The 26,029-nt window shown below is 33.7% G+C and overlaps 1 protein-coding gene across 1 annotated transcript in view; it reads right to left on the bottom strand.

Moving 5' to 3' along the window:
• Positions 1–2,477: 2,477 nt before the first annotated feature.
• LOC115889584 (protein hunchback-like) overlaps positions 2,478–26,029 on the bottom strand; it is a 38,382-nt gene continuing 14,830 nt past the window's right edge. The window contains exons 3-4 of the mRNA XM_030909636.1: positions 21,515–21,667; positions 2,478–4,888 (exon numbers count right to left, since the gene is read on the bottom strand). Of these exons, the coding sequence (XP_030765496.1) occupies positions 3,536–4,888; positions 21,515–21,667 (1,506 nt within the window). The 3' untranslated portion in view covers positions 2,478–3,535. The remainder of the gene's footprint in view (positions 4,889–21,514; positions 21,668–26,029) is intronic.

The raw sequence follows: 26,029 nt of genomic DNA, 5'->3' as shown, positions 1-26,029 counted from the left end.
GCTTTTCTAAGATGTTGTGGATTCAATCTCCAGTCTTTTCTTAAAATATCCTAATTAATTTGATAAGACTGAATTTGACTTCTTAATAATATAAACTTTAATCAGGTCTAAACCTATAGAATTCTATAAATATCTAAACAATTAGATAAATGTTAAAATTCTTAATCTAAAATTAGGTAATTTATAAGAAATTAATAATTAAAAATTTTTAAAACATATTTCTGACAAACAGGAACAGAGTATTGTACTTTCATATTAACAAATCACAATTATACACAGACTTACTACTCTATCAACTAAAACTTACACGCAATCTCTTTAAGAAATACCTTTCCACCTATGAACATGTAGTATAGCTTAGAAGAAAAGATGAAATAATTTTATTTTTGTACTATAAAAAAGTGGTTCAGAATCTGATTTTGCGTCTATGTGTACTAAGTTTCATAAATATACAAAGACACTAAAATATATAAATTAAACGTATAATAAAATAATCATTTTTGGAAAAATAATTTAAATAATACTTTTGTTGGTATGATTGATTTGGGTTGTAGTTTTTCTTTTCTATAAACCATAAGAAAATTGACTTTTTTATATTTTTTAGGACTAGTCTATAATGAAAAGATATATTAGGAAATATTCTTGTTGAATTTACATTGTTTGATGTAATTTTATCCATTTTGAAAATCATCCGAAATATGTCTTTTTAAATCCCTATATATTTATGAACTTGTCACATAATATAAGTTTTTTTTTCAATAACTCAATAATATTTTTTTTTCAATTGTTACGCTCTTTTGGTATACCCTGTACATATGTTTCTACAACAATGTGATTGTTATTACTAGAAAAAATCAGTCCATATTAAATAATAAAAATCTAGTCAAACACATACAGGGTGACAATTTGAAAATGAACAGTATTTAATAATCCCTCTACCGATGATAGTATGAAAATTTGACGAAACACGTCAATTTACATATCAAGGGGGACAATTTTTGAGGCATTTGTTACTTTCAACCCTTTGACCCCCAGGGCACTTACCCCTAAAATTTTAAATAGCAACCCCTATTTCTTTTACCATTTTTGTGTTTCTTATAGACATAAACTGCATTATTTTTTTGAGAATTTTATAAAAAATACAAAAATGGTAAAAGAAATAGGGGTTGTCATTTAAAATTTTAGGGGTAGGTGCCCTGGGGGTCAAAGGGTTGAAAGTAACACGACAATAAATGTCTCAAAAATTTTCCCCCTTGATATGTAAATTGACGTGTTTCGCCAAATTTTCATACTATCATCGGTAGAGGTAATATTAAATACTGTTCGTTTTCAAATTGTCACCCTGTATAGACCCTAACCAGGTGAATTATAAACCCTACTCTCTTATACAGGGAGTTTCAAAAAATAGGTGCTATCTCTCGTGGGGATATTTCTCACGTAAAAATAAGATTTATTGTTCATATCGACATAGGTCCGATTCTGCTTTGTTTCGTAGCTACAGTGTGTTAAAGTCTTAATAATCTTTCGATTTAAGTATTATAAATTTCTTCCATGTACTTTTAGTGATTTGAATGAAATTTTGAGGGTAAAAGTTTACTATAAGTGCTACATATTTTAATGCTAAAAAAGTGGCGATAAATTCATCAGAGGCGTGCATATGGGTTATCACTGAAATGTTTTTCAAAAAAAAAACATGTGCACCACTGACTTTGACATCTAAATTATATAGGCCGTTTAATTGTTAACTGGCGAAACATCAAAGAGATAGTTTTTAACTTTTTAGTTAAAAACTATCTTTTGATGTTTTGTCGAATTTGGCCTCCTTGATGAGATAAACGCAATTTTATTAATGACAATAATTAATAAAATTAACAAATTATATATCTTACATAATTTCTTATTAAATATTATTACTATTAGTTATTATTGCTATTAGTCCAACCTACAGCAATTTCAAATAAAAAAATAATGCTATTTAAGGTAATTACAAAAAGCCTAATTTTAAGAAGTTTTAATATCTTGTAACTCTAAAACTATGAGGAATATATGATGAGGAATCAATGAGTACTTGTTTAAAACTTTCGCAAGTTAATGACATTAGGCTCAGATTAATAAATTTGCTTGACTTGGATCAATGCAAATTAATAAAATTGCATTAATACCATCAATGGTATCGACATAATATTAAGAGACTAACAAGAGAAAAAAGGTAAATGGCGTACAGTTTTTTTTTAGAAAAATATGTCCCTGGTGAATATTTCGACACTACTTTAGCTTTAAAATATGTCACATTTGTAGTAACTTTTACTCTCAAAATTTCATTCGAAACGCTAAATGTACTTGTAAGAAAATTATAATATATCGAAAAAATATTAAGATTTTAACACTCTGTAGCTACAAAATAAAGCAGAATCGGACCTTTGTTGATATAAAAAATAAACTTTATTTTTAAGTGAGGAATCTTCCTATGAGAGATGGTACGTGTTTTTTGAACCACCCTTATAAGCAACAAAATCTCATTCAGTATTTTGCTTCCGTTTATTCTGAAAACAGCGACAGCTTCAAAAGCTACTGCCACAATAATTTCCAATTATGTAATTGGAAAATTTCAAAATCGTTTCCGTTTTTTTGTATTCTGTAATATTTACGCTCAAGCCAGCGTTGATTAAATAAATGTTTTTACTGAAATAACGATTATTATCACAGACGGCAGAAATAACATATGTTTTCTAAAAATTGACAGTTCTAGACAAAATGATATTAAAGGATACAGCTTAAAATTGTTTGTTTCAAGCCGAGAAGTGAGATTCTCGTATCCTAATATAGTAATTTTTTAGATTTTTTTAATTTGATAATTATACGGCCTTTTCATTCATTTATCAGACTAGTTTTTTATTAATAAAAATAAAATAAATATGACAGTATAGAAATAGGAGTTGATCTATACTGTTGTTTGAAATAGAAGTAGGTATAGTTGATCTATGACGTTTTAAATATTAAATCTGCGTACAATAGATGTATAACTTAGATGAATTCATGAAACTTAATGCCACAATTCTGAACAATTTCAACTATAGATTCACTTATTCATAGGATAATAAGGCTGATGATACATTAGATCAGAATTCGTTTGCAAATTTGTCTTTAGTAATTCTTATGAACACTGTAGGTTATGTTCGTTTACTATTCGTAATAGAGGTTCATATAAAGCTCAAAAATAAAAGCAGTTACTTAATTATATATTCTCATTGCTGTAATGTCTTTTATTGGAAAAAAATAGAAGAAAATGTTTGAAACTATTTTTTATCTACAATATTCTAAAAGATTACTTGGGAAAAGATAAAAAAATATGAATATTCAAGAATGACAATCAGATTTAGAGAATACGAAGTAACGATGTTGAATATCATTCGTCATCACTACTTCAATATTTTGTAATCTGATGAAGTCATGAATTCGGACCCAATGTATCCGCCGTCTAATATTTAAAATATGCAAAATAATTCAATTCGACAGTCTACAGGTTTAATTTGATCTAATGTGAAGATCTAGCAACGTGCAAGAAGAAATTAATGCTATTTTCACATTCTTCGCCGCACATTTTACAAGTGAACGGGTTGCCGAAACCGTGATAACTCATGTGAATTCTAAACATTACCTCCTCGCTAAATCCGATGTTACAGTCATAACAGTGGAACCCATATTGTCCAGCATTTTCAGCGCCTTGAACATTGTTTTCGTTGTGATTTCTATTAGACGTTTCTGATGAGTTCAAAACAGTAGAATCATGTTGACTATCATGTACAACTTCGACATTAGGAAACGCGGTATTCATTGATTCCGCTTCTTCGCAGTCAACTTCTGAACATTTGCTGGGTGGTTGACTCAAATCCAGAACACCTTCTTCGTTTTCAGATTTCATCTGATTTTGTTGTTTAGCCCATTGCTCGAAATTTTCTTTAATGAACTGGAGTTGTTGGAGCAATTCTGGATTGGGTAAGGCGACTGGAAAAGCGGGCAACAGTGGCAAAGGAAGCGGTACCATTCTAGGTTGATTTAGCAGAACCGGATTGCATGGTAAAGATGATACATACGGATGCTCGGATTTGGGCGATGGTGATTTTGGTAAAACCGAAATCGTGGATGGGAGTGAGGGTCTCTGCGATCTAGGACCGCGTTTGTTTCCGTAGACGTCGATGAATGATTCTGGATTAGGCCTACCGTCAGGCTTGAGTACCACCCCAGGCTGATGCCCTCTTTTTCGTAAATGCATCTTGAATATATGAAGGTGTTTGGTACAGTAAGGACAATCTGCACATCGGTACGGGTAAATTTCCCAGTGTGTTTTCTTGTGCGATTGTAACATAGATAGTGTTAAACTGCTATAGTTGCAAGAATCACAATGGTGAGGCTTGATTCCCTTATGATGGTTAATGTGATAATCCATATGGTGTTTATATTTAGTGACAAATGGGCACATCGAACACGTTAACAATTTTTCTTTTTCAATGTGGATTCTTAAATGTTCCCAGTAGCCCCCTTTGGTAATAGCAACATATGGACAGTGTTTGCACTTGTGCTTCTTGACTTTTCCCTTTGAATTGAATTTGGGTTGGTTAATGTCTGCTTGGTCATTATTACTACAATTTTCGAGGTGTTGACTCGACAGATCCATGTTGTTCATTGATGATTCGCTATCGGCTGCGGAAGTTGATGGCATGGATAAATTATTATTGTGATATGCGTATGGCCCGTAATGTCCATCTTGTGGTGGTGGTGTATGGAACCTCTGGTCACCACTTCCCGCACTTTCGAGCGAAGCTGATGGCCAGTCGCTTTCAGATGTGAACCCCGAATAATTTCTGGTACTATCAATTGGTTCCTGTTTCTGGAAAGAAAGAAACAAAAGCGTATATATTTTTATCTTGGTGGTGTTTGGAGCAAGTTAAAAAATATGCATGTGATTATAACGTCGAAACCATGTTTTAAAATGTTAAAAAAACCATAAAATTATTTCAGTTCAATTGTTCAATGTTACTGAAAGAGTGATACTAGTTATCCAAAAAAGTGATACTTTAACAATTGAAAAAAATATAACGTAAATCAAAATTAATAATAACCATCTATAAAGTAATGCAAACAAAAATATATTAATATAGAAATGCGTTTTGATATTTCGGACTTATTCAACCACATTTTCATGTTTTTGGTTTAAATTTTCTATAAAACGGTATATAAGTTTGGAGTATAAACTGGAACAACCATTTTAGAACAAGCGAGCGTTTTTTTATAAAGAATCGATTTCTCTCAAAACGTTAATAATAAAACAAAGATCCGTATGTGAAAACGATCCAGAGACATTATAGAGTGTCCGTCCTATTTAGAAAAAAAAGTTAAAATAATTGACGAATAGTCCTATAAAAATTGGGCTTTTAACCAAAGTTCTCTTATGAATAAGCGTTAAAAATAGATTACAAAAAAATATATAATATAAAAAGTTGATTTTCTAAATCAAATTTCCATTTATTTCAAATTCAAAAATTTAATTCCAAATCGACAAAAACATTGTAAATAAATTAAATATTATTAGAACCGAAATTGTTTTATTAAAAGACTATACCTACAGGGCGTTTCATTTAACGATGTGTTTTAGAGCTAAAAAAGGGTGGGCATATTTCAATATTTTTCCAAAAAAAATGCGCGCCACTGATTTTTTTTCCTAGGGAGCAAAATTATGTAGGCCGTTTAATGCCGATTGAAGTATCTTAATATTAATAATTAATTAATATTTCGATCTCCTTCATGAGATAAACGAAATGTCTTTTATGTCAAATTAATCATTATTACTAAAATAAAAATAAAATTAATAAATTATTTATTTCATCTAATGTATTATTACATTTTATTAACATCATTTATAACAATCAGTCCTACCTGTAAAAGATTTAACATTGTGTAACTTTAAAACTATGCATTTCCGCGCGTTTATAGGATTTTTTTTTCATATTTTTTTTTGTTCGGGAATCAAATAACACTTTGATTAGTTATTTAATTTTTGATTTAATTGATTCGGATTCAGAGAGATTAATAAAAGTGTGTTTGTGTCATCAAGGAGGTCGAAATCGAAGAAATATCTAGAGATAATTTTGTGCAACATAACTGTGCCAATAAAAGAAAAAAGTCAGTGGCGTACAGTTTTTTTTAGAAAAATATTTGAGTCATAACCTATCTGCATGTCCCTGGTAAATTTGTCGATACTTTTTTAGCATTACAGTATGTCGCACTTACAGTAACTTTTACCGTTAAAACTTCATTCGAATCGCTAAAAGAATTTGGAAAAATTATAATAAACCGACAAATAAAAAGATTTGGCCCCCATATATGTAACACTATAGTGAGATGTTTGGACTGCATCTCAATGTCTCCAAGACCAAACTATTGGTCTTTTCTAAGACTCCAATAAATGCACACCTGCGTGTCAAGGGACAAACAATCGAACAAGTGACCTCAATAAAGTATTTAGGAGCTAACATCAATAGTCAGTGCGACCCGAAAAGAGAAATATTTTTAAGAATTGAGCAAGCGAGAAAAATCTTCGTGGGAATGAAATCATTTTTTACAAGAAGAGACCTCAGTGCGGATCTCAGAACTCGAATGGCCAGATGCTACGTCTTCTCTGTATTACTCTATGGATGTGAGAGCTGGACACTGGATTCACAGACCGAGAAGAGAATAGAAGCCTTCGAAATGTACAGAAATACAGACGGATGCTGCGAATCTCATGGGTACAAAGGATCACCAACAATGAAGTACTCCAGCGCATGCAGAAACAAAAAGAGATACTGAACACCATCAAGGAAAGAAAAATGCAATACCTGGGTCATGTGATGAGAGGTGGTAGATACGAAATACTGCGCCTCATAATAGAGGGCAAAGTGCAAGGGAAAAGATCAGTAGGAAGACGCCAGAACTCATGGCTAAAAGATTTGAGGAGATGGTTTGAACGCTCGTCTGCGGAAATCTTCCGGGCTGCAGTTTCCAGAGCCACAATTGCCATTTGGATCGCCAACCTTCGGCAGGAGAGGGCGTGATAAGAAGAAGAATATGTAACAAAGCGGAATCGGACCTATGTTGACATAAAAAATGAATCTTATTTTTACGCCAGGAATCCCGAAACTAGAGATGGCACATACTTTTTAAAACACTGTATTATTTTTTTGGTAAATATTAAGAGTTTGTAAACATAAGTATTTTTAAATTTACAATCCCATGTAAAAAATGAGAAAATATTATCTTCCCAGATGATTTTATACAAAAATTGAATTTAGCGCGCCTGAAAAGCTTTGGGCGAGTCTGGCAAGGCTTTTGGGATGTTCCACATTAGCCAAACTATATTTGCAGTTGTAATTATAATACACAGCTCCAAATATAGTCTGGTTAATGTGGAACATCCCACTAAATTATTGTAATTATAATATAAAGGTGCCCGGTGGCGCAGAGGTACAGCTCTAGTCTACCAATCTAGAGGTTGTGGGTTTAGAATCCTACAGCCGGCATTTCATCAGCCACCTATTTTTATTATAATAAAAATAGCTTTGCTTCCTAGGTTGACGCAGCCTTAAACGCCTCCTACTTGGGATTCACAATCCTGAAGTAATAATAGACGGTTGAAGGGTAGTGCTAGCCACATTACCTTCCTTGTATACCGAACGGCTTTAGCATGGCAAGCTGTACCTTGCTACTCCCAAGGCATTAAACGCTATACCGGGTGCGTCTTAAAAGTGGCTCACCCCCTATAACATTTTTATTTTTTCAGATAAAAAATCGAAATTTGGTATGTCAGTATACGACATAAATTAGGATTGATTGACGCCTTCAATTGTTTTAGGTCACTTCATGTTTCACCGGATATGTCCAGAACTTCTGATTTTTAAATGGCACCGTTGGGTTGGTATTTTGTTACTTTATTCGATAGAAAATGACACTCTGAAGAGAATGACATATCATATGTCAACTTTTGACATTTTCGAATATGATTTATTTTAAATTGCAACATGCGATTCATAACGACAATTTGACTGAAAATACCAAGTGTGTGGTACCAAAATATTCGCTATGCTAGTGAGCCACCCCCGTTTCATTTGAAAAAATTGAGATATGATTAAAAATACGTAGACGATTAAATTTATTTTTTCAAGGCTCCTTGATTAAAAATTAGTGTTTTTAACGCAGCCATGTAGTGTGTTACATTCTAGATTGAAATTTAAAATGCAATTTTGTATTAAGCGAAAATGTCAAAAGTTGACATATAATATGTCAATCTATTCAAAGTGTTCCTATTCACTTCCCCTAGGAGATGCACTTCCCCTAGGAGATGAAAGACCTTGTCGTTGGTGGGGAAGTTCCTGGTTAGGTGCTGGGGGGAATCCCCCCTAGCACTTGGCTTGGTCTAAAAAGCATCTCACTCATCGTCTTGTCCCTGACTGTAGTGTCGTGGCCAGGGAATTGCACCAAGACATATAACGATACCAGGCGGGGCTACGGACAGCCTCAACCTTGGGGCACCGGGGGGTACCCCATTGTATTTTACCCCTTACTTCTACATGCGGGGCTCTGTAGAAGTGGACCGACTGTCCCTAGCGACTCATAGGAACACTATGAGATCTGGTAATAATAGAACAGTAACTGGGAACAGTAACAATGAAAGTTCCAAGGGGCCAAACCCAAAGAGAACTACAGGAGAGGTGGCTGACACTTGCGTGAGACCATCCTCCGCAAGTGGCATACAAGCTACCACCTCCTCCAAGGGTCGGGAGCCTACCTCCTACCTCTAAACCCAACAGGCGACACAAGCTACCGTTTCGTCTACCCGGCCTAGGTCGTAGCTCCTCGACTGTGAGGGACACGGGTCTCCGTAGGAAGTCCTGGGACTGTATGATGAGTTATAACTCAAGAAAGGGGGACACAATAGATCTCTAAGGTCGCAGAGATTAACCCCCCTCCCACTTATTCTAAATTCAAAGTGTCTGTCTATTCTCTGTCGAATAAAGTAAAAAACTACCGGGGGTGCCATTTAAAAATCAACAGTTGTAGTCATTTCCGGTGAAACAGGGAGTGACCGATAACAATTGAATACGTCAATCAATCCTTATTTATGTCTTATACTAACATACCAAATCTCGTTTTTTTTATCTGAAAAAATAAAAAAAGTTATAGGTGTGAGCTACTTTTGAGACGCACCCGGTATACGGGAGCCCTATTATTATTATAATTATATAATATAAACTATCATTTGACAAATTTTTAAGATTGCGAAATTATGGGCAATGGTTACAATAACTTTTATCCAATTTTTCACCTGCCAGGCATATTAACCATTGTCACTGATTACTTTTGCATAATATCTCTCGCTAAAGGCGCATTCTCACGACTCGTGTACTTGGCAAGTATTTTTTATTGGCATACAAGGTCTGGCGAGAATGCGACGTAGTTCCTATAATAAATAACTTAGAAATTCTGTATAGATGCCCAACGCACCATGTATACCCTGTATACCAATTACAAATGTTTGTCAAGTACACGAGTCGTGAGAATGCGTCATAATAGAACTATTCTTATCGCTGCAAAAAAAGTGCACTGTATTTGTACTTTCTAACTAACGCATTTTCCGCCTCAACCCATCGGAAAACCCTCGTTAAGGTGCATTCACCTCGGCTGCGCCGCGCAAAATATTTTTTTAGCATGTACTTTTGAAGTGTATTTTTTAGCGCGCAGAGAAGTATATGTCAAAAAATTATTTACGCGGCGCGGCGCGGCGCGGAGCGGCACAGCCTGTGAACACACCTTTACATATACATGAAATTTGCTTAGAATCATATACCGAATAATTCTATCGGTGTTTGATGACTGGGAAAATAAGTACTGAAAATCTTCACTGCCTCCTAGACTATTTAAATATCTTTATTAACTCTAAAAAATACCCAAATAAAAATTTACAGTTTACTTGGAATTTGTATGAATAAAAAACATGAGTTAGTATAAAATACCTTCAGTACAAAAACCACACATCCTGCAAATTGTGTATTTTTTATGCTTTTAATTTTAATACTTAGTCATAAAATACATTTTCTGGGAAGAAATATTTTCTTAAAAATTTAGGAAGAACATAATTTAGAACAAACAATACGAATATTCGAGATATAAAGAGATTTACTGCATTGGTTATATTTATGTATGCTGGTTGAGCAACCAACTATTTTAAACTAATTTTTAAATGAGAAAAAACAATCTGCTATTCATAGTATTTCATAGTGGACCACGTATTTCTACGCCTTCGTTTGGAATAAAAAAACAAACATTACTTTGTAATAATATTTCAATTGCGGAAATTATCTTTAAAAGAGTGAGATAAAATATTTTTACCTAATTAGGTATGAGTTTAAAATGACTCAATATAAAAATTACAAATGATCTCGGATGAAATGGATTTTATCTAAGAAAATTATTAGATCACATTATAGCAGCGTTATTAGTTACAGCAAATATATGAAATGTAACCTACCGGATGTTTTTCAAAAGTGGCTTACCCCGTATAACTTTTTTATGTTTTCAGATAAAAATACGAGAATTGGTATGTTAGTATATATGACCTTAATCAGGATGGATTGACACATTCAGTTGGTTTCGGTCTCTTCTCGTTTCACTGGACATATTTTTTACATTATTTGATAGAAAATGACATTTTGAATAGAGTAACATAAATATCATATGGCAACTTTTGACATTTTCTCTTAAAAAATAGTATTTTTAATTACAATTTGAAGTGCCATGGCTGTTTTAAAGCCACTAAATTTTAATTAAGAAACTTTTGACATTTTTGCATATGGTATAAATGAAATTGTAACATTCGGTTCATAACGACAATTTGGCTCGAAATACCAAGTGCGTGGTATTAAATTATTAGTAAAAAAATGAGCCACCCTCGTTCGATTTGAAAAAATTGACATATAATTAAAAATACGATTTGGGCCTTTTTTAACCGGACAGGATAAGACACGAAAAATATTAGACGACTAAATCTATTTTTCCAATTTTTGATGAAAAATTAGTGTTTTTAACACAACCATTCTAGATTCAAATTTAAAATAAGATTTTTTTAAGCGAAAAAGTTGACATTAAGGTTCTATTCAGAGTGTCTATTGAATAAAGTAAAAATATTTACCGAGAGTGCCAAAAGTTGTAGTCTTTTCCGGTGAAACAGGAAGTGACCAAAAAACAATTGAATACGCCAATCAATACTAATTTATATCATATCCTAATATACCAAACCTCGTTTTTTTTATCTGAAAAAATAAAAAAGTTATAGGGGTGAGATATAGGGGTGAAGTTATAGGGGTGTATAACTTTTGAGACGAAACCGGTATATCGCTTTACGTTAACCCAATTTGCGCGTTTTAAATAAACAAATGCAGGGTGAGGGGGAGTCTTAAATAAGTGCAAATATTTTTAGGGCTGATAGATCTCAACAAAAGTAACATATACATTTCTCTTTACCGTTTTCCAAAATAACCGAGTAATTCAAGTTTGAAAATTTCAAAAAAATTATTTATTTTTTAAAAAAATGAATAGCCACTGGATTTTTTGTATATTTGCAAATTTGCATCTCTTTTTTTCGGTAATATCACATAATATCTAATATCAGAGATACACATAAAGTACACCGTGGGAAAATTTGCGGTTAATAGGCAGTTCTAAAAAGTTTTCTTTAAAAATATAGAGGAAAATTTAACAGAAAATGCACGATTTTTAACATCTTTATTTTTGCAAAAAAAACTCATAGACGTATTTCTGGGGTCGAAATAATAATAAATCGAGTAATAAATTGTAAAAATATTTTCACTTATTTAAGACTCACCCTGTATATTCATCTAAGTACATGCAAATAGAAACCACGAAATATAAACTCTATTGGATGAACAGAAATTAATGCAACTTCAACGAAAGACAGTTAATTGTTTTTAGAATTATTCAATATTTAGAAAATGCAATCATATCTAAAAGATCTAAGTACTTTTCTATTTATCCAAAATCATAATTGAGTGTAAATTAGTACAAATTAATCAGTCATGTAAAATGTAAAAAAAAACAAAAAAAAATACTAACTAGTTAGATTACAATTAGGTAGTTGTCATCTATACAGGGTGGCGCACCTCATTCGCCTCGGTTGATTGTACGAACACGGAAAGATGTAGAAACAACATATTTGTCAGGGTATGTCAGAAGTAAGATCCATACCAAAGTTATATTTTTTCTTATGGAACACCCGGTATTTTATTTCATTTTTGGATTCTTGGGCCCAAAAAAGGCATTTATTATAAGGGTTAAATATGTTTAAAATCTTTGGGTTTTGAAATATTTAAAGATATTTAAATTTGCATGCTTCTAGAGAATAGATTATTAATACCCTGTACATTACTTTTCAGAATTAATTCTTGTGCTGAGTTTAAAGGTAAAGAAATAAACTTTACTGAAAAATGGCATTACTTCCTTAAATTTATACAGGGGTATCAAATATTGCTGATCTATTTTAAGGATTTATTTTATATAAAAAGTTCGTTATTTCAAACGCAACACCCTATATTTTTTAAAATAAACTGAAGCAGATTTAAATACTCTTTCAAACTATATTAGGGTTTCCTATACCTATCTAGCTCAGATTTTGAATAAAAAGCGATTTTTAAATTAAATTGGAATCAAGATGGTTATGGTGTCGCCATGGCAATTTTCTAGTGACAGTTAGTAACTATTTTAAAACTAAAACCATTTTAACTAGAGTCGACAGTAGTTTATGAACATTATTATTTATGACTTATAATAGTTTACTTAGATTTACCTAGAATAGTTTAATAAGTAAGTATTCATTATTTTATCAAGAAAAATAAAGCAGTATGTGCTGGCGGAACGAATGGATATGTTTCTAGTGATTTTATTTTGTGAGGAAAATTGCTTCTTGGCCTCAAGAGCTTATGCTTAAATGTATCCAAAATAGGAATCGTCCTGATAAGCGTTCCTTTAGAAAACTAATAATAATAATAGCTCCCGTGTATAGCGTTTAACGCCTTGGGAGTAGCAAGGTACAGCTTGCCATACTAGAGCCGTTCGGTATACAAGGAAGGTAATGTGGCTAGCACTACGCTTCAACCGCCTATTATTACCTCAGGATTGTGAATCCCAAGTACTCATTTAAGGCTGAGTCGACCTAGGTACCCAAACTATTTTTATTTTAATAAAAATAGTCGGCTGATGAAATGCCGGGTGTGGGATTCGAACCCACTACCTTCAGATTGGTAGACGAGAACCTGTACCTCTACGCCACCGGGCACCGTCCATTAGAAAACTACTTGTCCTATTTCGCAGAGCTGGTAGTATGGTTTATAAAAAAAACTGTTAGGCAGAAATCTGTCGTTGGAAGTGAAGTAAATGAATTTGCCATAATTGTCCCTTTTATAGAAAGTCCATTTATCTACAAGTCATCGTAAAATATATCAAAGAACTACTTCTTTGTTTTTCTTAATAGAATAATAAATACATATTTATTAAATATTATTTATGAAACTATTGTAGGTAAATTAAATAAAAGTAAACGGGTATACAGGGTTGTTCATCACATACGACGCGGAGTATCGTAGGTAAACTCTTAGATTTTTGCAAATTGTACGTTTTGGGTTCATTGAATTATTATTATTATTAGAGCTACAATTTAAAAATATTTTTACAAGATACAGAGTGGCCCAAATAAATAAAAAATATCAAAGTTGTATTTTTTTAAATGGAACACCCTGTATATTATTACATTTTTAGTTTCTACGATTAAAATAAAGATAAATTTGATTAAGGTTTACCGCATTTTAATCTTACCCTTTTAAATATTTGTAGTCAATTTTGTCAAAATACAGTAATAATTTTAATGCTTTATTTCTCCAGGCGTATTTAAGTTTTTAAAACCAAATATTGTACTGATATTGTCTATTTACTAAATTTTGTGTTTCATTAATAAAAATTATACTACCTTATTAGAATTTAGAATTTAGAATGAGTGGGAGGGGGGTTAATCTTTTTTACCTTATTATCCATTAATATTCCCCCTTTCTTGAATCATAATTTTTCATACAGTCCCAGGGCTTTTGACAAAGCCAGTATCTGGGACGGTTTTATAGAGGGTAAACTCCATCTCCAATATCAGTCGTACCAAAGTTCATGGCACGAATGGTTGTCGTCTCGGCGCACTCAGTGATGAGGTGTACTGGTGTTTCACCATCTTCCCCACAGAATCTGCATTCGCCGTTTCTTCTTAGTTTCAATCTACTGAGGTGTTCATTGAGGAGACAGTGTCCTGTTAAAACCCCGTGACAACTTTGAAGATTGTTCTTACTCAGACCCAGGAAGATCTTCTAATGATTTTTCTTGATCATATGCCTTCAGAAACTTCTAAGGAGTGTCTTAGACCATTGCAAGATTTCTATTCCAGGTTGCGGATGGAATCTTCCAAGTTCTTGAGTGTCCGCCTTGAGTTGGTTACCACTGGAAAGCAGAACGGTTCTGGTCCAGTTAGTGGAGTGTTCGCTCCTTTCCTAGCTAGATTATTTGCTTTTTCATTGCCTTCTATCCCTTGGTGAGCAGGCACCCAGTGTAGGAGGACTTTGTTTTCTTTGCCTAATTTATTCAGCTTCTCTATGCATTCTTTGACCAATTTCAAATCGATTGATACTGAGTTGATCGCCTTTAACGCTGCTTGACTATCAGATAAGATGGCTATTTCTTGTTTCCGATAGTTCCTATCTAAGATAAGTTGTACGCATCTCTCGATAGCGTAGATTTCTGCCTGTAGGATACTAGGGTAAGTGCCCATTGGTTCGGAGTAATTAGCTCTCGGCGCAAACACTCCGATCCCTGTTCCCGTATTGGTTTTGGAAGCATCAGTATACCAAGTTATGGTATGGTCTTTTAACTGCTGGGCAAGCGTTTCGCTCTTCCAATCCTTCTTATTGCTCAATGATCTGACAATTCTCCCAGAACTAATTCCGTTAGTGACCATTCTAATCATTGTCGCATTGGCATATCTACCAATGACAATGTGCAGTGGTGTTAGATCTAGAATGACCTCCATTGCTGCTGTTGGACAGGTTCTCATGGCTCCTGTGATGCAAACACATGTTAGTCTCTGGACTTTGCATAGGTTTAGCCTTGCCGTCCGTTGCTCTAGTTTGTTGTACCAGGCAACTGATCCAAAGTAATCATGGGTCTTACTATCATGGTATACATCCAGCGCAAAATGTTAGGGGAGCAGCCCCATCTATTTCCGGCCAGTCTTCTGCATATCATGAGAGCCTTTATGGCTTTGCTGGTAGTGTTCTTAATATGCCTGTTCCACAGGAGTTTACTGTCCAGGGTTATTCCCAGGTATTTAACTTCCTGTGTTGGCAGTATTTCCTTTCCATCTAGTTGGATTCTTTTCAAGTTTTTCAGACTTCGCCTTCTGGTGAATGGCACTATCGCGGTTTTGTCTGAGTTGATACTCAGCCCGACAGTCCTACACCATCTCTCAGTGATACGGAGTCCTCTTTGGATAATATCACACAAGGTGCCTTCATGTTTCCCCCGAGCGATCATGACTATGTCATCTGCATACCCAATGCAGTGTATTCCCGCTAGAGTTAATTCATCTAGTAGTTCATCCACCACCAAGCTCCACAGCAAAGGGGAGGTTACTCCACCTTGTGGAGTTCCTTGCGTTGTTTTAACAGCTACAGTTTTGGTGCCCATCTGAGCCTCTGCTGTTCGTGTTGACAGCATTTCCCAAAACCAGCGAATAATAGTTCTGTTCACCCCTCTTGTTTCTAGAGATCGCCTGACCACCTTATGTGGTATATTGTCAAACGCCCCCGCAATATCCAAGAAGGCACAAATTGCTGTTTCTTTGCTATCCAGACTTGTCTGTATTAGCTCCGTTAATTGGTACAGAGCAGTTTCTGTGGATCTGCCCGTTCTATATGCATGCTGACTATCATGCAGTGGTTTAACCTTTAGATGATTTTCTCCAATATGGTTGTCAACTACTTTCTCCAGCGTTTTTAGTATGAACGATGTGAGACAAATAGGCCTAAATGACTTGGGATTTGTCCAGTCAGTTTTGCCTATTTTGGGTATGAAGATTACTTTTGCTCTTCTCCATGTGGTTGGTATATATCCCATCGCTAGACTGCTTCTTGTAATGCTTAGTAGATGGTGAGTAGCTATTTGCTGACCCTCCTTTAGAAGGGCAGGAAAGATCCCATCCACTCCTGCTGCTTTATAGGGCTGAAAGGTGTCGATCGCCCATTTCAGCTTTTTGTTCTGTTATTACTAGCTTACCACTTCCCAATCTTCCTGCAAGGATTGTGGGGTTCAGTGGGAGCTACATAAGTATCAATAGGTCCGTTTAAGCTTCCGTCAGATTTCTTAATAAACATGTTTGGGATAGATCCGCTCTGGCCATAGCTTTGTGTAATCTAGCTGCATCAGGAGTAGCCGTGATGTTTTCGCAAAAGGATCTAAAGTCCGACCGCTTTGCCTTTCTTATCTCCTTTCTTATACTCAGTTAATTTCTCGCTGTAGAGCTGCCATTCGCCACTGGATTTAGTTCTATTAAAGAGTCGTCGGACCTCGATCTAAGTTTGGCCAACTTCTTGTTCCACCAGGGCTTGTTGTTACTTTTTTAGTATGCCTTTACTTGCAAGGCAACTAGATTCATATGCATCCAATATTGCACTACTGACTTCCCTCTTAATACCATTCTAGATGCAGATGGTTTCTGGCCCTACTCGCATCTATACGGTTTAGGTTGTCTACGAATATTGGTGTTATACATGTCCCAGTCTGTTTTTCTTGGATTCCTTCGAGTTTCTGTTTGGGGTGTGATTCCTCCTAATTTGAACTCGATGATTCTGTGATCTGATAGGGAGGGTTCCGTTGAGACCCTCCATTGTTTCACGTGACTGATTACACCAGCACTCCCGATTGTTAAATCTAACACTTCTGCCCGCGTTTTTGTCACAAACGTGGGGCTGTTCCCTACACTAACTACTTTAGACACTCTGTATACTACCTTATACAGAGTGTCTAAAATTTTATTTTAAATAATAATTAGCTATAAACGGCAATAACTTGTTTAATTTAAATAGAACATCCGGTATATTTTACAAGAATCAGATGCACAATTTAATTGTCTATCAAATTGTATTGTATCATATTTTACCTATGTCTTCAGGTTTTCGTAGAAAATGCATTTTCTTATAATTTAGACCTCAAAAATCAATATACCCATGGAATATTGACATTTTTGATTATTTTTAAACATGTAACAAATTTTTAAATGGTACGGATACTAATATTGTCGATATAGTTCGTTTATGTTATTAAAAAATAAAAAAAATGTTTAAATATTTGTAAAAGAGAACAAAATAATATGATTCCAGTATTCAAACTACATTAATTGACTGTTTGCGTTGATTAATAATAATTGCTCCAAATACTAAAAACCTTAATTTTGTATGTGCATTAGACAGCCTGGTAAAAAGTAACACCTTAAAAATGTTATTTCATTTTTTGACGGATGCTTATTTATAACAACAGAGGCGTTCATTTTCATAACTTATTATTATATTGATTTCTGATTCCAAATCCACATTTATTTAGAATAATTTATTAACTAATACAATTAAATATGTAATTAATTAATATTTTAGCGGAAATAATGGCGGTATATTTAATTAATGTTTCTCTTTTATAAAGATATAAATAGTTTTATTTTTGTATACCAATACTGGTATAATATTATCGTTTTTAGCACCTGTACATTTGTTGCTTTAAAAACAATCTAAAATAACAATATTCCATGGGTATTTTGATAAATGAGGTCTAAATTATAAGAAAATGCATTTTCTACGAAAACCTGAAGGGATAGGTAAAAATGGCATAATACAATTTGATGAACAATTAAATTGTGCATCTGATTCTCCTAAAACATACAGGGTGTTCTATTTAAATTAAACAAGTTATTGCCATTTAAAGCTGGAAATTATTTAAAATAAATTTTTAGACACTCTGTATGAGGTAGTATTATTTTTATTATTGCAACACAATAACTGATCAATAATTAAACTTCAGTAAATATCTAGTATTAAAAACTTTGATACCCTTGGAGAAATGAAGCCTTAAAATTTTTACTGCAATTTCACAAAATTGAAAATATTTATAAAACGGTAAGGTTTAAGGGTGATAAACCTTAATCAAATTTACCTTTATTTTAATCATAGAAACTAAAAATGTAATAATATACAGGGTGTTCCATTTAAAAAAATACAACTTTGATATTTTTTATTTATTTGGGACACTCTGTATCATGTAAAAATATTTTTAAATTGTAGCTCTAATAGTCCTTCAACGAACCCAAAACTTACAATTTGTAAAAATCTATTCGTTTAGCTACAATACTCCGTGTCGTATGTGGTGAACAACCCTGTATATTTAAATAAGTCCATAAACTAATTTCGATTTTGAAAATAGCTACTAACTGTCACTAGAAACTTGCCATGACAACACTAGCCGCCTTGGTTGCCATTTTATTGAAAATGTGCTCTTTATTCAAAATCTGAGCTAGATAGGTATAGGAAACAATATAGTTTGAAAGAGCGAAATAAATAAGATTTGGGAGGATTACAAAAAAAGCAAAAAAAATCTTAGAGATGCTATTAAGAAAGCTAAGAAAAAGCATTGGAACAGATTGTGTGATAACTTAGACTGTGATATTTTCGGAGACGGATATAGAATAGTAATGAAGTGGATGAATGGTTTTCAGGCCAGGCCCAACCTTACTATGCACCAGGTGGTGGAAGTGGCCTCAAGCCTGTTTCCAATTGATCCTAATGTGATACTTAACTGTGATACTAGCTTTAATACTAACTGTGATAAAATTACTTTTACGTTAGAAGAGTTATATATGTCTTCTGAGCGTCTAAAAAATAATAAATCTCCTGGTCCAGGTTGTATCCCAGGAGAAGTACTAAAAGAAATAACGAAAGCGAAGCCCGATTATCTGTTGACTATTTACAACCGTTTAGCGGAAAGGAAAATATTTCCATTTGAATGGAAGATTGCAAAGCTAATTCTCATCAAGAAACCTAATAAAGAAGTAGGAAACCCTTCAGCATATAGACCAATATGCCTTCTGGATGTGGAAGGAAAACTCTATGAACAGATGATACTTGCAAAACTAAACCATGAGCTTGACAGGACGGGTGGCCTGTCCATAAATCAATTTGGCTTCAGAAAGGGAAGGCAAACCGTAGACGCTATTATGCAGGTAATGAAAATTGCCAAAGAAGCAGCAGATTATGCCCCACAAAACCGAAAGCTTTGTGGAGTCATCACGTTGGACGTTAGAAATGCCTTTAATAGCGCATCTAGACAATTAATTCTAAATAGACTTGTCGAAAGGGAAATAAATAGGAACTGATTGAGATTATTGCGTCATACTTAACAGACAGACGAATAATTATGGAAGCTGAAGGGACCGCAAAAATTATTAGTGTCACTAGTGGCGTACCCCAAGGCTCAGTGTTGGGGCCAACACTGTGGAATATATTGTATGACAGCCTGCTAAACATAGATCTACCTAGCGGCGTGATGTTAATTGGATTTGCTGATGACGTGGCCCTAGTTGTTGTTGCTGACAATGAACATCTGTTGATGAGTAAAGCAAACATTGCCCTTATTAAAGTTTCTGCCTGGATGATGCGTAATAAATTAAAATTAGCACCGGAGAAAACAGAAGCTGTGGTAATTTCCACAAAGAGAAATATTTCTCCCGTAGTTTTCGAAGTAGAGGGTACTAGAGTAAAGCCGAAAGATACAATCAAATACCTGGAAGTGTGGCTGGACAAAAAACTCACCTTTAAAGAGCACATAGGCATGACCATTCTGAAAGCTGAGAAATCTTTAAGAGCACTATCACGTTTACTACCAAATGTTGGGGGCCCAAGAGCTTCAAAAAGAAGAGTCATGCTTGGGGTAGTCCATTCACAACTACTTTATGCCGCTCCTGTATGGATGCAAGCAATATCAAAAGCCCAAAATAAAATAAAGCTTGCCCGATTGCAACGGGTTGCAGCAATCAGGACATGTTGCGCGTATAGGACTATCTCGGGAGATGCAGCCTTGGTTATGGCAGGTATTTCCCCGATACACCTAATGCTACGAGAAAGACATGAAACATATATGGGCCTTCATAAACAGGAGGCACGAGAAAACTTACTAAATGCATGGCAGCTGGAATGGGAGTTGACTATTTTATGACCCAGGCCCTCTCCGGTCATGGATGCTTTAACAAATACCTCTATAAACGTGCTCGATCACAAACTGAGAGATGCTCATATTGCACAATGGAGGAGGATGTTGAGCATACTCTGTTCAACTGCCCACGCTGGGTTAATGAGAGGAAATATTTTGAGGTGCAGACTGCACAAGTATTCACTGTGGAGAGCATTATGCTGGACTGGTTGGCGGTAAAAAACTATGGACCGCGACACATGCCACGGTTAAGAAAATACTGAAGAAAAAGGAAGAGCAACGCAAATAAGCGAGGGCTGCCCTCATGCTGAAGTAATGCGAGAGCGGTTTCCAGCATGAGTGGTGTTAGACACGGGGTGGTTTTTTAGTGGGTAGGTCCAATCGGAAGAGTCCCACACTTCGTCTATAAAAGATCTTTCCACCTCGCTAAAAAAAAAAAGTTTGAAAGAGCATTTGAATCTGCTTCGATTTTTTATAAAAAATACAGGGTATTGTATTTGAAATAACGAAGTTTTTATGTAAAATATTTATGATTATTATAAATGATATTATTCATGATGATATTATTTTATGATGTATTATAAAAAATATAGGGTATGGTATTTGAAATAACGAAGTTATTATGTAAAATAAATCCTTAAAATAGATCAGCAATTTTTGATACCCCTGTATAAATTTAACGAAGCAATAACATTTTCCAGTAAAGTTTATTTCTCCACCTTTAAATTCAACACAAGAATTAATTCTAAAAAGAAATGTATAGGGTGTCAATAATCTATTCTATAGAAGCATGCAAATTTAAATATATTTAAATATCTCAAAAACCAAAGATTTTAAACATATTTAACACTTATAATAAATGCCTTTTTTTGGGATCAGGAATCCAAAAATGAAATAAAATACCGTGTGTGTTCCATAAGAAAAAATATAACTTTGGTATGGATCTTAGTTCTTAAACACCCTGTATATTTCAAAATAATTTTAAATTGTGCACATTGCCTCCCCACATGTACTCCTAAAATATTTTGTTTCTACATCTTTCCGTGTTCGTACAATCAACCGATGCGAATGAGGTGCGCCACCCTGTATATAGTAATATAATTTCTAGATAACAACCGGTGGTACTTACTACAACAGTATTGGTATCATTCAATAGCGTATCTGGGGCTAAACTGGGCATAGGGTTGCTCTGCTTTCGCCGATGCCTGTCCATGGACTTCCTGTTCTGCATGTGAAACGATGACCTTTCGGTATTATTGACTCCCATTTTCACAATAAAAATCTACACTCAAAACACACGAGTAAAATATAACAGAAAATCAAGTTCCCTTCGGCAAAAAAGCCTGTGTATATGAGAAGTCTACGAAAAACACTGAACGCACTACTACACTGTATGTATGTATGAGTGTAAACACATCAATTACTACGATTGGTACATTAGTATCAGAAACTATGCGCGTAGTACTACTACAAAATGCTGCTGCAAGGTGGATAGATTGAGAAGAGCCTCACAGACGCTCAGTTCTTTAACACAAGCGGCAGTCCTACTTGCCTACACAGTTGTAGGCAAGTAGGCCAGTTTGCGCACTTTTAACTGTGTAGTTTTACGCTAAATTAATGTTTTTTGAGATATTGTTCTATTTTGTTTTCTGAAAAAACTTCTTTTATTATTAATATTCAACAACTGCTTCCCTAGTCGCTTCCAAATCAATATCCTTTAGTTTTTCTACTGTATATGAAGTGTTTATAAGTTGCCGATTTTTTTATTCTTGTCGCAATAATCCTAATTTTTTATTTTCCTTAAACATGGTATGATTTTATATAGGTTGTTTCAAAAAATATGTGCCATCTCTAGTGGGGAGATTCCTCACGTAAAAGTAATATTTATTTGTCATGTTAACATAGGACCGATTCTGCTTTGTTTCACAGCTACAGGGGGCTAATTTTTTTTTTCGATTTATTATAATTTTCATCTAAGTGCTTTTACCGATTTGAATGATACTTCTAATTTGAGGCTACTATAAATGCGATATAATTTAATGCTAAAAAGTGTTCACATATTCACCAAGGTCGTGCATATTATCAATAATAATCAATTCAATATCAGTCAATCAATGTAGGCCGTTTAATGTCGATTAAAGGTTGTAACTTGATATTTTGTCGATTTCGATCTCTTTGATGAGATTAACGCAATTCTATTAATCAGAATTAATGAAATAAAAATAGTAATTGAATTAATAAGTTATTTATTTAGCCTAATTTATTATTAAATTTTATTAAAATTTAAAATCACTGATGTTCTAAGTGCTACCTAAAGCAAATTAAAAAAATAATAATGGTATTGAAGATAATTACAAAAAACCTATTTTTAAAAAGTTTGAACATCCTGCATGCAACTTTACAAATATGCATTTCGGCACCTAGGTTTATAAGAACCTTTTTTTGAGATTTTCTGATTAGGAAAGGTTACTATTTGACTTGGATTAAATAAAAAACATAGTTTTAGAGTTACAGGATGTTAAAGCATTTTAAAATTAGGTTTTTGGTGAAGGAGACAGAAATCGACAAGATAGCAAGAGACAACTTTCAATCGGCATTAAAGGGCCTACACAATTTTGCTTACAACAGAAAAAAGCCAGTGGCGTACATTTTTTTACAAAAATATTCCAGTGATAACTCATATGCAAGACTCTGGTGGATATGTCGACACTTTTTAGTATTAAAATATGTCGTACATATAGTAACTTTGACCCTCAAAATTTCATTCGAATCGCAAATATAGCACTGAGAAGAAAATTATAATAAATGGAAGAAAGATGATGACTCCCTATGGATGAAGAACCCTCTATAACTACTAAACAAAACAGAATCGGACCTATATGTTGATATGAAAAATATATTTTATTTTTACGTCAGCAATCTCTCTAAGAGAGATGACACGTGTTTTTTGAAACACCCTTATAGTTCATTACATTAAAATAAAAACTGTTGTACGCGCAGGCCGAATTCAAGCACGGTCTGATTTAGCACATGTCAGCCTGTACAATGGGCTACTCATAGAGAAACTAAAATAGAAGAGTGTTTGAAAGGTTGTCTAACTTGACCATAATGATGCATAGTTCAGTTAAGGCTCGAGAGTGGCGCTACCTGCTATCTGTCAAATGTTTTGACAAGAATGACAAGTGGCGTGAAAGCAAATTAGTTGAACTTTGTAACTCCTATAGTTTAGTTCGGCTTTTACATTATACAGGGGTCCCAATATTTCGTGGACATAGTAAACTACTACTTATTTTTTGAGTGAAAATAAGTTCAATGGACATAATTTACCACTTTACAAAAGTGCTTCGTTTGTCCGTTAGAGAACATCAAAATTAAAAAAAAAATAGTATACATTACTTACTTACTGCCATTTCTCGCTGACGACACAGTATACATATACAATAGTATACATATTGTTTTATTAGGACAGTAAAAATTATACTTTTCGTGGCTATTTCTAGATGGTTTTGAAAATTTACCAATACCCATTAGCAGTTTACAGTCAAAACATTTAATATCGTATTACAAATTAAAAAAAAATAGATTGTAAAAAAATAAGTACCTAATAATGATTATGTACGATTTTTTCATACCTTTTTAGTTTCTTGCATCTTAAAGAAATCTTTTATTATTATTATAACCATGACAAGAAATAAATAACATATAATCTATACTAATATATAAAATCATTGCATGGTGACATCATATGACCATGGATTAATCAGACATGCTGATTAATCACGATCCTGCTCAAACCATTCAACGTAAGATGCTCAATTTTGGCATACAGGTTGATTCTAGGGTGTAGAGGTTCGATAAGAAGGGATTTTTCGAAATTCCAGTTCCAACAGAGTGAAACCACCCCTCAAATATTACAATATTTTTTATTTAAAAAACGGTCAAGTTTCCGAAAAAACGCTGAAACACGTATATTTTATTTTGCTGTTTTACATATTTTAAGATTTTTTATAAATTTATACAGGGTGTTTCATAAAATATGACTACTGAGTAATCACGATTCTGCTTAAACTGCTTGACATTTAAAGCTGATTTCTGGCAAACGGATTGACTGTGGGGTGTAGAGGTTCGATAAGGAGGGGTTTCTCGAATCTCAAATTCCAAGAGGGTAAAAACGCTCCTCAAATATTACAATATTTGTTATTTAAAAAACGGTTAGTCTTTCGGGAAAACGCTTTGGACAAGCATAATTTATTTGTTTTTTTGTACATATTCTGAAATTTTTTAAAAACTCATACAGGGTGTTCTAAAAAGTTGGGTAATTGATTAACCACGATTCTGCTTAAACTACTTGACGTAAAAAGCTTATTTTTGGCAAACGGATTTTTCGAAAGTCAAATTCCAACGAGATGAAACTACCCCTCAAATAATACGTTATCTATATCTATCTATATCATAAGTTATATAATAATATCGACATATTGTTTTTTCTCATGCTAACATAAATGTGAGAAAATTTTATCCAGTTTGTATGTTAATGGAAATTCTTGCTTTGCTTTATCATCACCACTACAAATGATTAATTCGACGCGAACGAAGTCGCTGGTACACGCTAGTAAATTTATATAACCTAAAAACACAATTCGCAGCGAATATTCGCCAAAAATTAAATCAGTTTCAATATGTCCGAACCCCCCCCCCCAATTTTAAATTATGCGAATTTGCATTAAAATATTAAATCAAATCTGCTAATTTTGATATTAAAATCAAAGAAACGATAGGCATACATTGCTAAAGTCTACAAATGCCTAAGCAATACATTTATTTATATTAGATTGAATTAAAAAAGCCACTTTTATTTTTTCTAAGAGGCTATCGGTTTTTCATCATAATTTTTGCGGTGGTAAAATCTATTTTGTGCCGTGTGTCCATTATAAATTAATAGTAGAGTACTAGTACTATAATAGTTCAGTACAGCTTTTTATTCAACATCATTTCACCACAAACCTTCGCAGCTTTTCGCAAATGTATTTTCTTACTATCTGTTCCAAAGCTCGTTTAATTATATTTTATCTCGATCATACGATATTAGTAAAAATGCTAGTTGCTGTATACAAGAGTGGAAAAACAGGTTATTAGTTCTAATCAATAAAGAGTACATAACATTAATTTAACTGGTATAAACGTGGTACTTTTTATTAGAGACTTAAAACAGCAGTTAAGTTGCATACGTGAATTTCAAGAAATGCAAATTATATTATGTGCTCGTTAAAAGAAGCTGAATAAAATGATGCGGTTTCAGATACTGGCGATTCTGTTTGTAGATGCCTACTGTTGTAGAATGAGAAATATGCCTACTGTTACTTTTTAATCCAAATTATTTAATTGTTTTTTTTTCAATTTAGTGGTCCGATTTATACGATGTTGCCGCTAGATGGCGAGGGCATCTAGTCCTCGTCATTGTAGTAGTGTTCTTGGTACTCCAATGCTATTACTACATTTTGTTTGTCAAATCCAAGGATCCAGCAAAGTCTGTTGCTAACAACAGCCTGTTGATGATGAAATCCCAAAACCGGTCGTCGGATGGCTGTTTTTTCCTGTTTTCTTCTGTCTAACTTAGTGATGGGAATAATCGAATTATTTTCAC

Source organism: Sitophilus oryzae, unplaced genomic scaffold (genome assembly GCF_002938485.1).
Source record: "Sitophilus oryzae breed Bouriz unplaced genomic scaffold, Soryzae_2.0 scaffold_815_pilon_pilon, whole genome shotgun sequence".
Classification (NCBI taxonomy): Eukaryota; Metazoa; Arthropoda; class Insecta; order Coleoptera; family Curculionidae; genus Sitophilus; species Sitophilus oryzae.
Note: the sequence above shows the minus strand (reverse complement) of the source record. Positions and strands in the feature narration are given on the sequence as shown.